This window comes from Prinia subflava, chromosome 9, assembly GCF_021018805.1.
Source record: "Prinia subflava isolate CZ2003 ecotype Zambia chromosome 9, Cam_Psub_1.2, whole genome shotgun sequence".
NCBI classification, from domain to species: domain Eukaryota; kingdom Metazoa; phylum Chordata; class Aves; order Passeriformes; family Cisticolidae; genus Prinia; species Prinia subflava.
In genome coordinates, this window is record NC_086255.1 from 2,344,341 (window position 1) to 2,360,885 (window position 16,545).

General features: G+C 44.8%; 1 protein-coding gene across 3 annotated transcripts in view; it reads right to left on the reverse strand.

The window, feature by feature from the left end:
• Positions 1-16,545, reverse strand: part of DOCK1 (dedicator of cytokinesis 1) — a 262,705-nt gene that overhangs the window by 60,971 nt on the left and 185,189 nt on the right. For 2 of the 3 annotated variants that reach the window (XM_063405101.1, XM_063405102.1), the window contains exons 32-35: positions 14,706-14,764; positions 8,072-8,220; positions 1,526-1,611; positions 1,181-1,337 (exon numbers count right to left, since the gene is read on the reverse strand). In XM_063405101.1, the coding sequence (XP_063261171.1) occupies positions 1,181-1,337; positions 1,526-1,611; positions 8,072-8,220; positions 14,706-14,764 (451 nt within the window). Of the gene's footprint in view, positions 1-1,180; positions 1,338-1,525; positions 1,612-8,071; positions 8,267-14,705; positions 14,765-16,545 lie in introns of those variants that run through there. The other variant, XM_063405103.1, reaches the window with a different exon arrangement.

Consider the following 16,545-nt stretch of genomic DNA (forward strand, 5'->3'; position numbering starts at 1 on the left):
CTTCAATCTTTCTGTAGAAACAATTAAAGAAGGGATAATCCATGTTTTCACAGATTCGCCTTCACCAAAACAGGAAAAAATAGGGAAAAAACCTAAGGCATTCTAAATTTCCCTGAGAATCCCAAGAGACACTGCTTGACACAGCACTTTGTTAGAGGTGCAGGATTTTGAGAGTCATGGGGGTTTGGGTGATTTGGGGGTGATTTGGTGGTGGTTTTGTGGTGATTTTTGCTATTTTTGTGGTGGTTTTGTGGTGATTATGTGGTGATTTGGGGTGAATTTGTGGGGATTTCGTGGTGATTTTTTTGGGCAATTTTGTGGCAATTTTATAGCGGTTTCACAGCGATTTTGCAGTGATTTTATAGTGATTTTGTGGCAATTTTGCAGTGATTTTGTGGCGATTTTTTTGGCAATTTTATGGTGATTTTGTGGAGATTTTGTGGCGATTTTGCAGTGGTTTCGTAGTGATTTTGTGGAGGTTTTTTGGGTGATTTTGTGGTGATTTTGTAGTGGGATTTTGTGGTGATTTCATAGTGATATGTGGATTTTGTGGTGTTTTTTTGGGTGATTTTGAGGTGATTTTGCAGTGGCTTCATAGTGATTTTGTGGTGATTTTGTGGTGATTTTTTGTGTGGATTTTGTGGTGATTTTTTGGGTGATTTTGAGGTGATTTTGCAGTGGCTTCATAGTGATTTTGTGTGGATTTTGTGGTGATTTTTTGTGTGGATTTTGTGGTGATTTTTTGGGTGATTTTGTGGCGATTTCGCAGTGGTTTCATAGCGATTCTGTGGTGATTTTGTGGCGGTTTTGTGGTGGTTTTGTGGTGATTTTGTGGTGGTTTTGTAGTGATTTTTTGGGTGATTTTGTGGCGATTTTGCAGTGGCTTCATAGCGATTTTGTGGTGATTTTGTGGTGGTTTTGTGGTGATTTTTTGGGTGATTTTGTAGTGATTTTTTGGGTGATTTTGTGGCGATTTCGCTGTGGTTTCATAGCAATTTTGTGGTGATTTTGTGGTGATTTTGCAGTGGTTTCATAGTGATTTTGTGGTGATTTTGTGGCAGTTTTCTGGTGATTTTGTGGTGATTTTTCGGGCGATTCTGTGGTGATTTTGTGGTGATTTCTCAGTGGTTTCCCAGGGAACAGGCAGTGATTTTGCAGCCGTGTGTGATGTCCCTCTCACCAGCACGTTGACGGTGCAGCTCATGCGGTTCTCCTTGTTCTCGTCGTGCATGATGGTCCTGTAGTCCAGCAGCCTCTCCATCAGCCTCACCACCAGCTTCACAAACGTCTCCCCGCTCTTGGCCAGGTACTTGTGCTTCCTGCAATGCTCCAAGAGACTGAAAAACCAATTAAGTTCGCCTTGTTAATCACACGCAGAGAAAAACCTTGACTCAGGTGCGGTTTCAAACATTGCGCGTCGTTAACAGATTTTAATTATTTCTGGGCTACAAAGTTCATTGTAAGTCTAATTGCTCTCTCTCCTGACTTCCCCGTGACATAAATTTCACTGCTGATCTACACTTACATTTTGTCAAATAACACTTTGTACTGCTCATCTCCACGGCCCCCTTCCACTTCGTGATCCAGTTTGGTGATGATTTCGTTTTCGAACTGTAATTAAACAAAGCAAGCGTAAATAATCAGCTGGCAAATATTTCACTTTATTACTGTAGCCTCAATGCCTCACAGATTGGTTGGGTGCCTCGGTGAGACGTTTAGCCCCTGGTTTAAAGCTTGATTGACTTTTAGAGTTTGCAGCCTCTGGTTTTAGACTCTCCACGACCATCTCCTGCCCTACAAGGACTTCTTTGGTTAAAGGAATCACTGGTGGTGTTGTTAAATGAAGTGTAAATATTTGCATTACGGAAAACTAAAGAAGGAGATTAATGACAGGAATTGAGGGCAGGGAGAAAGGAGACACAGAATGTCCCCAGCACAGAACAGAACTAAAGACAAAAATGCTGGAAGCTCTCTGAGAGAGGAAAGGCAACACCTGAGGCTGGATCCCCCTGCTGGGTGCAGCCCCCAGCATCCCTGACACCCCTTTTATCACAGACACTGACGGGAGGACACAGCCTGATAAAGCTGTTAATAAACCCTGCAGAAGGGAAGGGAGTAGTCTCAAACAATTTTATTTGGGCAGTATTAAAAGAATGCAAACTGAAGTGGCCATCAGAATATGTTTTAAATGCAAACTGGGTAATTGCCTGGATTTTTAATGATTACAGAGGGTTTTAGCTGTTGCTGCTAGGAATGGATGTGAACTGCTAGTGGAGGAAGGCTCACTCTAGGCCTGCTGCTCTGTAATGAATCAGTAAAGTCACTTAATTCCTAATTCCTCATTAAATAAGCACAGGATTAAAGACAGAGACCTCGGCAGGGGAGGCTGGGCGAGCTGGGAGCCCATGGCAGGGCAATGGGAGCCCAGTGCTCCCAGTGGGAGCTCAGGGACAGGACACTTGTCACCAGTGTCTTCACTGTCACTTGCTTAAGCCACCCCTAAGGATGCTGAGGAGAAGCAAAGGGCCCTGCACAAGAACCAAGAGTGTCAACATTTTGTAAATGTCAAGAGATGCACTTTGCATCTGCAGGTGGTATCGACAGCACATAATGTACCCATGGAGAAAGAGTGGATTGTCCGGATCAGAAAATATTCTGGGTTGGAAGGGACCCACAGGAATCACTGAGTCCAACTCCTGGCCCTGCACAGACCCCCATCAATCCCACCCTGGGCATCCCTGGGTGTCCAAACCCTCCTGGAGCTCTGGCAGCCTCAAGGCCGTGCCCATTCCCTGGGGAGCCTGGGCAGTGCCAGCCCCTCTGGGGAAGAACCTTTCCCTAAATAAATCCAGTCTAACCCTGCCCTGGCCCAGCTCCAGCTGTTCCCTCAGGTGCTGTCCCTGGTCACAGTGAATACAATGAATCCATTATTCAAATAATGACAGGAAAAAGAGAAAAGGCAGGATAATGCAATCCACCCCCTCCCAGAACTCAACGTGTCCCCACAGCGCCAGAGCGCTGAGTGAAACACTGAAACAACACAATGATGAAACAGAGAAGCCACAGAAATCCTGTTCCCTAATGAGCCCAGAAAGACATTGACTTTCTAACCCAATGTGAAAAATGACACTTGCTGCCAGCCCCAGCCCTTCAGGTGATGTATTTTTGAGGAACAGATTACTCAGCTAGGGAAGAGCAATTACATTTGCCATGCAGGATCTCAGGGATCTTCCCACTATCAGTTTTACTTAAATCTCTGTGAATCCACGCTTTGTTGGGCCATTTCCCCTAACAGCCTCTTGGGCTGAACAGACCCACACTTGTGGCATTTTGGGAGGTTTAAAGATTATTAACAATATCTCTGCTCTTCAGTCATTCCTGATATTTCTCGTGGAGTCGCTGTGATGCAGATCACGGCAGCCAGATGAATAATGTTATCTAACATAAATTAAAATTCCTTCTGTGGTCTTTCCATGGAGGAAGGTTTTATCAATACCAGCTGAGGTTTATGGAGCTTTGGAGGTTTTTCATTTCCCATGATGGGAGCAGGATGTGACCCTGGAGCTGCACAGGCCAATGGCTCTGGGACACTGCACCTGGCATCTGTTGATAAAACTCCATTTTTCCTTTTCTCCCTTTTTTTTCCTTAATGCACTGAGGTTTTTTCTAAATGCATTACATTTAATTTAATGCATAAATAAGCCTGCAATTATTGTGATGGGATTTAGTCTCAAATGAAGGAGTGCCAGATCTCCAGTGTCTCCATTAGAGCCAGTGCCACTCGCCGAGGCTCCTTCTGGAGGCTTAGGGGGAATATCTGCACCATCAGTGAGGCACAGTCACATCCTCTTGCTGACACTGAAAGCTCCAGGGGTGATACCAGGAAGATTACAGGACATTTTTATCCACTTTTCCTCGCAGCTGATCAAGATCTCAGCATCTCTTTAGGATGAGAGTTTGAACTTGAGCAAAGAGCTTCTTCTGTCTGTGACAACCTCCCCCTGGAGCAAAGAAATCAGGGTGAGCCATCTCATGTCAACTCAACTGATCACTTTTGGGCTTGGGTTTAGCTCAAGGAAGGCTGAATTTGTAGCACTGGCTGACAAGTTAATTTTGCTGTGGATGAGAAGACTTCCAGCCCTCCAAGCTGCTATAAATTCATTTTGATGTGGGCTAATAATAATTTGCAATATAAAATCCAAGTGACAGATGACACCACCAGAAATTAGTTCTAACGCAGAAATGGCACACGAGTACAGCAAAACTTTGCTCAAAGGTTTGGATGAAAGCTGGTGGTTATTCCCAATGGTTTCATCCATTCTCTTTCCTATTTTTCCACAGCACTCCAGCTGGGAAACAGATCTGGAGCCACTCAAAGTGATGGGATCATTTTGGAGGACACTGCATCACCTTTCTCCCTTGCTCTCCAGCTGGACTGAGAGAGGATTATTGATATTTTCCAAAAGGCCAGAAACCAAGAAAAACTTACACATTTACACTTCAACTGTGGGTAATTAAAAATGTTTCTTCTTGAAACCGATCCTTTGTGGGGGATTAATTATGTGGATTTGGATGTTCAGTGGGATCACAGGAACTGGGAGAGTCATTTACTTGTGTCCTGTCTGCAAATCCACTGCACAGGGGAAGGGAGGTTAACCCAGGGCTCAGAAGTGGCAAAAATACTTAGTAAGGAATTACAGCTTCTGAAAGCCAAGAGAGATTCAGATAAACTAGGGGAAACCTCTGACTAAGGGGAATTAAATCCATCTGAATTTCATCAATAAGCAGCACGTGAAAATCAAAATGCTGGTGTGGCTGCTTGGTGATGCTGAGATTCAGTGTTAAATGTTAGAAATGGGCTCAGCTCCAAACGAGCAGAACGGGGAATCAGCAGTGACACAGGTCCACAAAAGGTGAATTAGAATCGATGCAGAGAGTGCTGGTAGGAAATGAGGGATGGCACCAAGGCTGGGAGGAACAGGCACCCACACCAGAGCTTTCCATGCTCCAATTCCACATTCCCACTCACTGAGCAGGCCCTGAACAATCAACCCAACTCTCCTTCATCACTCCCACGGCTCTGCAAATCCCCTCTGATCCCAGGCTCTGCTCCTGAAACCGGCCAAGGGAGAAGGAGGGATCCCCTTCCACAGGGAACCTTCAGTCCCACACGGTTTTGAGGATGGGATTCCTTCCTCTACAGGCTACTCTGAAGTCTCATAAAGGCTTCAAGGCACCTGCAGAGGGAGAGGACAAGATGGGCAACTCCAGCTTTTAATTCAGTTGGCCTTAATACAATTCTGTAAAAACAAGGGGAATTTATCTTGTTCTGTCTCTAAATACACTGGGAGAAGGAAAAAAAACCCAACCCTTCTGTCTGTTCCTGGTTTTACCAGGCAAACCCAAATCCTCCTGAAATGAAAACCACCACAGGGAAAGCTGCCTGTTCATCACACAAACATCTGAGGCCTGCAAAAACCTGCACCTCCTCCCCCATGAGGTTGATACATCTGCTGGAGAAGTGGAGCCAATCTAAACCCTTGTTGATGTGACTAATAAGGTTGGATAATTGGATTTCTGGCAGATTAGTTTAACAGCAGCCAACCATGCCATTTGGAAGTTCTCTCTGGAAGCAGTGCTGGACAAGGATAATTGGTACTTGCATATAAAGGATATAAAGCAGCACATCACATCGACCCATTAAGCATCAAAGCTTGCCTAGGTACTGGTAATATTAAACAAAAATAAGATTATATCTATTTCTATCACTTCAACACAAAAGAGACAAAACAATGAGCAAGGAATGTACAGGCAGCCCCACTCAGTTCCTGAGGAAACCACAGAGCAAGATCCCATGGAAGGTTTTCCCAGGTACACAACGGACAAGAAGGTGACTGGGAAAAGCCAAAGCTGAACAGGAATAAAAGCGTCCCCCTTCAATGGAGCCTAAATGTGTCCTGGATTGCACCAGCAAGAGCATGGCCTGAGCAGCAACAGGACTATTGCACTTATTGAATCACAGCTGGAATTCTGGCTCTGATCCACCAGCCTGGAGAGACCCTGACAAGCTGGAGATGCTCTAAAGGACGGCCACCAATGTGGGCAGAGTGCTGCAGAACCTGCAGTGGTTAAAGGAATTTGGTTTGTTCAGCCCAGAGAAAATCCAGCTCAAATGTTCCAACACCTGAAAGGTGCTCAGAGAGGAGACAGAAACAGGAACAGGCACAAGCTGATCCAAGGAAATTCCACCGGGAAATAAAGAGCAGAAAGTCTGAATTACAGAATCCTGGAATGGTAGGGTTGGAAGGGACCTGATTCACTCCAAACCCCAGGCAAGGACACCTTCCAAAGGCCAGGATGAAACACTGGAACAGCTCACCCAGAGAAAAGCTCAAAGAACACTCACAGGAGATATTCCAAACTGGGCTCCAGGTGACCCCAGATAACCCAGCCTAAGGCCCAGATCACTTCCAGAGCTCCCATCCAGCCTAGACCTTCCCTCAGCCCTCTGCTTTTCCTAAACCTGAGATCTTCATTCCCCAAGGGCCAACCTGAGACACAGCAAACTCAGAACTGCATGATCAATGCACAGATTGATTATTCCTTGCAGGATGTGGCTGGTTCCTCCAAACCCATAAAAAAGGGAATTGTTACCTCTGCACCCATCCTGCCAATGCTGCATCCATAAAGGAGCTACACTGCCACAGGGAATGCTCTGTCAAGAACAACCTCAGACATCTCTGACTTGAGGATGAGGCATTTTTCTTCTCAAATGGCAAAAAAAAAACACCCTAAGTGAAATATTTAAGACATTCATTTATTAAAATCAGCCAACTATTCCAACAAAGCTGGTTTCCTTCTGTCAGGAAAATTGAGGGCCATAAATTTAGCTATAAAGTTACCCTCGGATTTTTCATGATCTATATAATTGTACAAATAAAAAATGACAAGCAACAAAAGAGAGCATCTGACAGGAAACTGTTTAAATGGCATCCCAGCGAGCATTTCAATCTTTACAGTAGCACTGGAGTCAAACATGAGAAAAAATGATTATGCAGTAATTGGATGAAGCCAAAACACAGTTCACAACCTCTCCACACACCATCCAGCACAAAACAAATCAAAGCAATAAAGCTGATGCCATTTCCCTTGCTTAAGTCTCCCCACGCAGATTTTCATTTACTCTGCCTACAGATTTATTAAGAGCTGCTTCTCAATAGAAGTTCACAAGAAAAGTATGGAAAAGGATAAGGTTTTTCATCCAAGAAAGAAAACTGCCAATAGAAGGGGGGAAAAAGCAAACAACACATCTCAAGCTTTATTGCAAAATTCACAAGGTCATATCCTGCACTGACAGAAATCTCACAGAGGGAAGGAGCTCCACTGGCTTTGTCCAAACCCTGCCTGGCCTAACTAGTCTTAAACTCAATCCATAAGCAAAGTTTCAAGGGAAGCAATGTCAGATGAATGACATCAGGAAACTTTCTTTCACTCTACTTGTCTTTCAGAAGTTGGAGCTATCAGAAAAAGATGGTGTGTGTGTATTCAAGGGCTCCCCTCAGCAGGTTCAAATAAAATGGAATAAAAATGCTCCATTACTATTTGAGATTTTGCAGTGCCTGTAGAGCAAGAAGCAGCACTGACAGTGCTGGATTGTTTTTTTCCTCTTCAAAATCCATAAAATGGTAAGGTAAAATCAGAATTATAACAGAGTAGAGATGATAAATCCTTCCAGGTTATACTTTTGCCACATTATCAGCCTTCCTTTATGTCCAATTTATCTCAGGAGCAAACTCCTTGTGTGAGTCACAGTGACAATTTAAGACATCTGTCTTTGTTCCTGTGCCACAACCGAAGGTTTCATTTACTACATGCAAATTTCCCTTCAATAACCACTTCAAACCAACAGATGCAAACCCCACACCCCCTCAGGAGTTAGAGGAAATAAGCAAATCCATAATTACATTATTCCTCAGGAAAACGAGAAATAACAGAACTCCTTTTGTTTTGTCAAAGAGCAGCCAAATCTTCCTCAGTTTTAAAGTTTAACTGTGTGCAGCCCTCTGCTCACCCTCTGGAAGCTCCTGGTGGAGTGGAATTCACACTGCATCATGTCAAAGAAGATGGGGATGGTGGCTTTGCGCAGCTCCGTCTCCGGGATCAGCGTCATCTCCAGGATGGGCCCCACCATTTCGGGGATGAACTTGATTTTGTGCTGACCTTCAGGAGAAAACATTGAGGGCATTGCAGAGTCAACAACCCCTGGCTTTGGTAGAACATGTAAAAGCTGTATTAATAAATCCTCATGGAGCACAACAAAAACTACATTATTATAATATAATATTATATATAGCATATATAATATATAATATATAATATAAAAATATAGTATAAAAATAATATAATATAAAAATATAATATAATATATAATATATAATATATAATATATAATATATAATATATAATATATAATATATAATATATAATATATAATATATAATGTATAATGTATAATGTATAATGTATAATGTATAATATGCTATGTATCATATATAAATTATATAATATTATATAATATATATTTTTCTATATTATATAAATAGACATAATTATGTATAATATATAAAATATACATTTTTTGTATTTATAGTTTGTATTTAATTGTGTTTTAATATCAGGGTCTAGTGAAACATTGATTATTCTTATTTATTTATAAGTATTCTTATATTGGATGATAATGAACATGATGGTGATGATGACGACCATTATAATTATTACTATTACTTCCACAGGAGAGGAGGTATTGTTTAAACCCAAACCAGGAGGAGCTGTTCAATCAGTCATCAAACTGGGACTCGCCACATTTCCCACTACACATTTTTCACACCCGAATTTCCAGGTTTTATTTTGAAACACAGCGTGTGGCTGGCAGGGAGGGAGGCTAAAAGGCACATCACTCGTATTAACTTCTCTGGGCTCGTGTGTGAACAAAATGTTCTCGGTGTCAGTCTATCAAAGTGTCACCACGAGTGCAGCCTAACAGAGCCTCGAGACACGAGAGCACAGCTCACAATATGTCCCCTTTCCTGGGAGCTGAGCTGCCTGCAAAACCTGCCTGCAAAACCTGACAGAAAAACCTGCCTGCAAAACCTGACAGAAAAACCTGACTGCAAAACCTGCCTGCAAAACCTGACAGAAAAACCTGACTGCAAAACCTGACTGCAAAACCCGACTGCAAAACCTGACAGAAAAACCTGACTGCAAAACCTGACAGAAAAACCTGACTGCAAAACCTGCCTGCAAAACCTGACAGAAAAACCTGACAGAAAAACCTGCCTGCAAAGCCTGCCTGCAAAAGCTGACTGCAGACTGAGCCTCCAAAGAGGAGCTGCTCCTCCCCCCTGCTCTGCTCCACACAGAGAAATTAAAGCTTAGCAGGAGCCTGGCACCTAATAAATACTGGAGCAGGAAAAAAGAGCAGGTTACTGTTTATGTTATTGGCTGCATGGGTGCAGGGTGTGTGTGCTGCAAATTATCTGGTGAACAAGCCCATGGCAAAACCATCAGGATGGCTGGAGTTGGGAGTGACATTAACGTTCACCCACTTCCACCCCTGCCATGCAGGGACACCTCCCACTGTCCCAGGCTGCTCCAGCCTGGCCTTGGGCACTGCCAGGGGTGCAGGGGCAGCCACAGCTGCTCTGGGCACCCTGTGCTGGAGTTTCACCACCTCAGCCCTGAGAGCCCCAGGCACAACCTGACACACAAGTAAAAATACAAAAACAAATACAAATACAAACACAAACACATTTCTCCATCAGCAACAGGCTGGGATCCACTGGGAGCTCAGGACAGAGCTGGAGATGTTCCTCACGAGCATCAGGGATGTTTCCAACCAGGTTCAAACACTGTTTCTGTACCCAGGCTTCAGACCAGACTGTTGGGAGTCCAGTCCTCAGTTTCCCCCAGATCTCAAACTCTTCCTTTCCATTGCAGTTACCAGTGGGAAGGGACAGAAACAGATTTCAACTCATTTTTATTCCACTGCCTTACAGCCCTGTGACAGTAACCAGCGAAGTCTTTAATTGCTAGTTTCACTTTGACCAGAACTAACATAAATCTCAACAAATGTAATCAAGAAAAATCCTTTCCACCAAAACACGCTCCTTTTTTTAGCAGATATAATTTAAGTTCCTTGATTTGGCAAACTCCTGAATCCTATTAGCATTAGCAATCGGATCAGGGTAAATTAATACTCAAGGAAAATGGTGACTTTGGGTGCTGCTGCAGGGCTGGGGGCTGCTCAGGAATACCAAGTGAGAGGCATAAAGCTCCCTCAGTCTCCTCCAAGGATTGTTACACTGGGTCTCTGAGGTGACAGATTTCTTGTGTTGTGCCTGAGGAGTGTCACAGTCACAGTGCAGAGACAAGGAACAGTGACAGGAGCTGTTCATCACGCGCCGATTGAACGCTGCGTGCCACCGAGGGCTCTTCCACGGCCTCAGGCACAGGAACTCCCTCAGAAGAGGAATGTCTCTTGAACTTGAGACGTGAAAAAGCCACACAGGATTGCAGTCTCTGATTTGGTGATGATCTGTTTGCAGATCAGCTCTCTGGGGATGCCCCTGAAGTGGGAGCCCTGGGTGACGTCCGTCCCACGCGTGTGGGTGGTGACACGCGTGGGTTTGCTGTGTGATCCTGGGCCACTAAAGAAAGCACTGGAGCAATGCAGGGAAACAATCCTGCCCTGGCCCCCCAGGGCATCCATCCCCCTGTCTCACAAACAACCTGGCAAGGAATTCACCTCCTCCCTCTGCATGGGACTGCGGGAACTCCCACGCAGAGACTCCAAATGTGACAAGTCTGGGAGAAAATTGAGGAATCTCTTCTGAAAACCAACTTGTGCAGCTGCTTTAGAGATCCCATGCAAAAAAAGCCACTTTTGAGCACGGAGAACCTTCCCCTTGCAGGATCTTGTGCTCACACAGCAGGAAGGGACCTCATCACCAACCTCATCACCAGCCAAGCCCAAGGTGCTCTCCTTGCTGGCTGACGTGTGATTCTCATTTCCCACATTCTCCCCTTTTCAGTTTGGGCCACAAAAACCTGTGAGTGATTTGCCAGCAGCCTCCCCTGTCCCCTGGGCCGGCTGGGAGCACGCCTGACTAACCCAGAGAGGGTTATGTGTAATGACTTCTATTTATGTAACACCCAAAGTTCAGGGCTATTTTTAACCCTGCCCTTCCCTCCAACGACACCGAGGGCCCTGTGCAGACACCTTTGGTGACGTCAGGCCCTGGCAGGGATGGTGGAACTGGCTGGAGGACACAGCAACCACCCCCTTCACCTTGAGGAGTTTCTCTTCTCCTTCTGCCCCCAGCTGGCTCAGACGTCACCGAGAGCAGCGCTGCCCTCCAGGGGCCCTTCCCTGGCCACCTGTGCCACCAGGATGTCCCCTGGAATGTCCCTGCAGCTCCTGTGCCACTGCAGCCCTGTGCACAGCACCTCCTGCCACAGCCCTGCCTCTGCTGCTGAGCTGATCACAAAACCCTTCTCCCTGCGTGCCCTCCGAGTTCCTGCATCTCCAGGAGAGGCCACGGCCTGCTGGATGCTTTTTTGATGCCTCATGTCTCAGGAAGGCTGAAGAAGCCACAGTTTCAACAAAACAGTGACTCAAAGCAACACATTTTAAAGTTCAATTTGTAGTATGGAAGGAAAAACGCCTCTGAAGTGCTGCTCTGCACTATAAATGTTCTTTTTTTTTTCCTGCTCATAAAAATAGGAAGGTGTGACTATTGAGGCCCCCCCCCCGCACTGAAACAGCCAAGTAAAAACTTCAAGAATTCTTGTTTTACTATTTAATTTCAGAAAAAAAATTATACTTTTAAATGTGCATTATAGCTGGAGGACTGTCTCGTTCCCAGCTGGGGAGTTTTAACTCAGCAGGCATCATGTGTTAATAATGGTATTTAGAAACAAAACCTGAGGAGACAAAACATTCATTTTCGAGGCTTTTCTATACCCTTTAATCCATAAATCAAAAGTCAGGGTGGTTTGGTTTCATCACATCTCATGCACAATGGCATAGACATAAAAATCCAGTGCTCAAGAATTCCAGAATTCCAGCCTTTCACTTCTGATTTGGTTTCTGAACACACACACACAAATAATTTGATGAATGCAGTGCAGCTTCCAAGATAAAAGTGTCAGGCACCCCCCAATCGATCCCCATGCAGCGGGAAGTTGGAATTCCTTCTTAATTGATGCTGTGACACCCATGAGGCTGGTGAGGAGCCAGAAGTTAAACATGATCCATGAGTCTAACATGGTCTCTCTGTGAGATGAGGATGAGGAAAACCAAGGTGCTGCTCAGGAGGAGCACAAAGGCTGCCTTGCACTGGGGTCCTGCCTCACATTTACCTTTCTCTCCCAGCTTTTCTTGGGATGAGCAGCAATTTCCTGATTCCCTGAATATGTGGGATTTTGGCATTAATGATCCCGTTAATGGACCTTAGGGAATCACAGATATCAGAGCTTGAGGAGGTCACAGAGGCATTTTACCTGGATAATCTCCATTTATAAAAAATCCATTAAAAATAAAAGGCTTTCATGACAGCACAGAAAGAAATATTGAAGAAAACACTACCCCTTGTGCCAATCGATTCCCAAAACTCCAGGGGAAATTATTATCCTTGTTAATGGTGAGAAACTAAACCCTGGAGCAACTAAATAACCCTTCAAGAGCAGGCAGTGACAGCAGCAGCAGTGAAAGGCACAATGCTCTCCAACTGAGCCCAGCCTGGATAAAACAACCTCGGTTAACAACAGCTGGATGCAAAAGTCTGCACCAAACTTTCTACTTTCAGTCCACTAAATTCGGGGGAAAGTTTAAGAATCCATAAGAATCCAATGAGGCCAGAAACATTGGTGAGGAGAAAAGGTGGCTGAGGGAGCTGGGAAAGGGCTGAAAATTCCTGAGGGAGCTGGGAAGGGGCTGGAGGATTCCTGAGGGAGCTGGGAAGGGGCTGGAGGATTCCTGAGGGAGCTGGGAAGGGGCTGGAGGATTCCTGAGGGAGCTGGGAAGGGGCTGGAGGATTCCTGAGGGAGCTGGGAAGGGGCTGGAGGATTCCTGAGGGAGCTGGGAAGGGGCTGGAGGATTCCTGAGGGAGCTGGGAAGGGGCTGGAGGATTCCTGAGGGAGCTGGGAAGGGGCTGAGCCTGGAGCAAAGGAGGCTCAGGGGGACCTTGTGGCTCTGCACAGCTCCTGACAGGAGGGGACAGCCGGGGGGGTCGGGCTCTGGGAACAGGAACAGGGACAGGAGGAGAGGGAACGGCCTCAGGCTGGGCCAGGGGAGGGGCAGAGTGGATATTTGTGAGAATTCCTTCACCAAAATGATTTACAAGCACTGGAAGGGGCTGCCCAGGGAGGTTTGGAGTCCCCATCCCTGGAGGGATTTAAAATCCACATGGATGTGGCGCTTGGGGACACGGGGCAGAGGTGGCCCTGGCAGTGCTGGGCTGGACTCCACCTTTTCCAACCTGAACAACCTTCCTGGGGGCCTGGAAGAGGGAAGATTTGGCTAATTACTCACCCAGAGGCTGCAGCATCCCACGCTGGGTGATGCAGCAGCAGGCACGACACTGATTTTATTACCTGCCTGTCAAGTCACATCTCAGTCGTGCACTAAACTCTAATCTGGTCTCCAGACACTTAATTCACCAAAGATGCTTCTAATAGAAGTGAACTCAGCTGCTCTCTGAAGCCTTTTCTCATCACTGCAGCAGATAGGATGCAAATTCTGTGATATCAAACACTTATGAACCCTTGGCACTCTCTTCTCTTCTAGATACTGGGGTTTTTCAACTCCCAGCAACAACAGCTCAGCCAGAGATAGAAGTGGCAAACGTGTTTATTTCTGATCATTTAAGGAAGTTTTGATAAAACTCAGAAGAGCTGAAGTGTCTGCGCTGTTCAGCTCAGGAAAATGAAATCTGGCAGACGAGTACACTCAGGTCACAGTGAATACTCAGCTTCTCATGAAATTCAGTCCTGTACAGGCAAATTACACCCAGAGAGGAGCCCAGGCTGGAGAGAGGCAGAGCTGCCTCATTTACCTACGAGCTCAGGGAGGTCCAACCTCCCAGGCTTTCCTGAGTCACTGCTGCAGCCACACAAGGCTGAAAAGCAGAGTTAAAGCAGAATTTCCAGGCTGAGGTACTGAGAGCCCTTGGACACATCCATTTTGCAACAGTCCCAGGTACTGCATCCTCAACTGAGTAAATATAAATAAGTGTACAGAGAGATTTTTAAGGGGAAAAAAAGCCCTTTGAATAGGTATTACCATAACAGTGGCTTTGTGTTCAGCAAGAGGCTGAAACCCACAAAACCCACGAGACACATAAATATTAACAAGAGTGATGTGCCTTCCCAGATGGTGAATTAAATATGCAGGGGTGGCTTGATTTCTTCAATCTCCTGATTTTTCAAAGCTTTCTGCTGGTGTACTTTTGTTTCAAGAGAAAGCAAATTCATTTTAAAGAATCCATGGGTTTGGGTTGGAAGGGACATCAAAGCCCATCTCATTCCCTGGGCAGGGACACTCCACAGGTTGTTCCAAGGCCCATCCAACCTGGCACTGAATTTTTCCAGGAATATCCCTCTAAATGGGTTTTTGGGAACACTGAAGGCAACACATGCTTACTTACCCAGGTTGTACCACATGTCCCTGATCTCAAACCCAATCTGCCTTCTCATGTCCCCGTACCTTAAAGAGGAAAACAAAACCGGCATTAAAACAAAATAAATCTGACACCTACACGCAGACAAATCTCATTTCAAAATCAGATTCACAGCCTTCAAAAAGAGAAAAAATTCCTGAAAAGGTTCTCAAATTGGACCCACACTACTGAGATTCCCTGGCCACCCCCAGCAGCTCAGCAATGCTTCTGCAAACATCAACATTTGCAGAAAAAAGGGTTTCCACAATTCCCACATTCCATGGGGCCAGGCAGAGGTGGGAGCCCGCCCACCCCAGAGCTGGTGGCACCAACACCTCCCATCCCCATCAGGGCCATCTTCCATTCCCCTCCCTCTCCACATGAACACCAGGAGAGCTCTGATGAGTGAAATCACCCCCGTGCCTTCATTAACGATGGGATTGGATCCATAACGAGCTCCAAGGATGCATTTCCTGCATGGAATGTTTGCAAGTTCCAGATCATTACTGAAATAACAAAATGAGCCAAACTGTAATATCTGGCAACTTGTGGGATTTCTGGGGGATAACAGTGAGACACCCTGTCATTAATATGGATTAAAGAGAATCTTCTGCATCATTAAGAATCTGTTATTATCTAATGCTTAAATGCAATGTTTAGCAAAACCTACAAATTACAATAATTAAATTTTAATTATTAAATATTTGACGTTTTAATTGAAATATGTACTTAAAAAGATGGGTGAGTGTGATATTGAATTAACTGATTAATTATATCCCTTTTGACACAGAAGTGCCTTCACACAGCAATGAAAGTGCCTCCAGACCATGCATTTATTGAATCTCAAATTTATTGTCTTGATTTCTATCTCCAAACCTGATTAAACTGAAAATAACAATTTGCAAATTCATTATAAACAAAGATTTACAGTTTTGCAAACTTTATTAAGCAACCACTTCAAATAACTTAATTTATTTACTTCTATTAGCAGTGAGAAATGCCTGTTGATTCCTTGAATTCCTTCAGCGAGATAAACCGCTCTGTTTATTATAAAAACCACTCCAAGAAAATTTGTGCCTGTGGTTCCCATCCTGACAAAGAGGAATTATCAGTCCACAAACGTATTTGACAGCAATTTCCAGCCCAATTACAGCTCAGCTTTTGGCTCTTTGTTCAGGTCAGGAGTCTGAGCTGATCTAAAATGCTCCTGTAGGTGCTCACTAACACTGGGAGAGAGAGCAAAGGGATTCTAAATTTAATGAAATAAAATTTACCCGCAACACCACCTCAATTTCCTAAATAAAATCGATCTGCCTTTACAATACCACCTCAATTTCCTTAAATAAAATATACCTGGCTCTGCAATACCAACTCAATCTCCTTAAAAACCCTTTATCTATAATGTTATTTATGGTGTTTGTAGCACAAGCCCCAAACCCTGAGCTCTGCTTGACACCACTTTTCCACTGAACTTGTAAATATTCCTGTTTCATCAAGGAAGCCCCACGAGTCCCAGGTAGAGCAGATCCTAAAATGCTTTAAAATTCTCTTTCAAGGCTCAGGTAGAGCACAGCCTCCAAAGGAAACACCTCAAAACTCAGGAGGGAGTGGTGGAGTTTGCAGGGCAAAACTTGGCTCCCATAAAAAGGGATGGGATGTGCAGCCCCTGCTGAATTTTCTGCTCAAAACCTAAAACCAACGTGAGCAAAAAACCTTTAAAATCAGGTCACTGCAGCAGTGATGAACTGTCCCCACTCTCCCTGGGATTTCTGTTATCATAATAGGCAGAGAGGCTGAAGTGGGAAGGTGAGGGGATACAAAATGCATT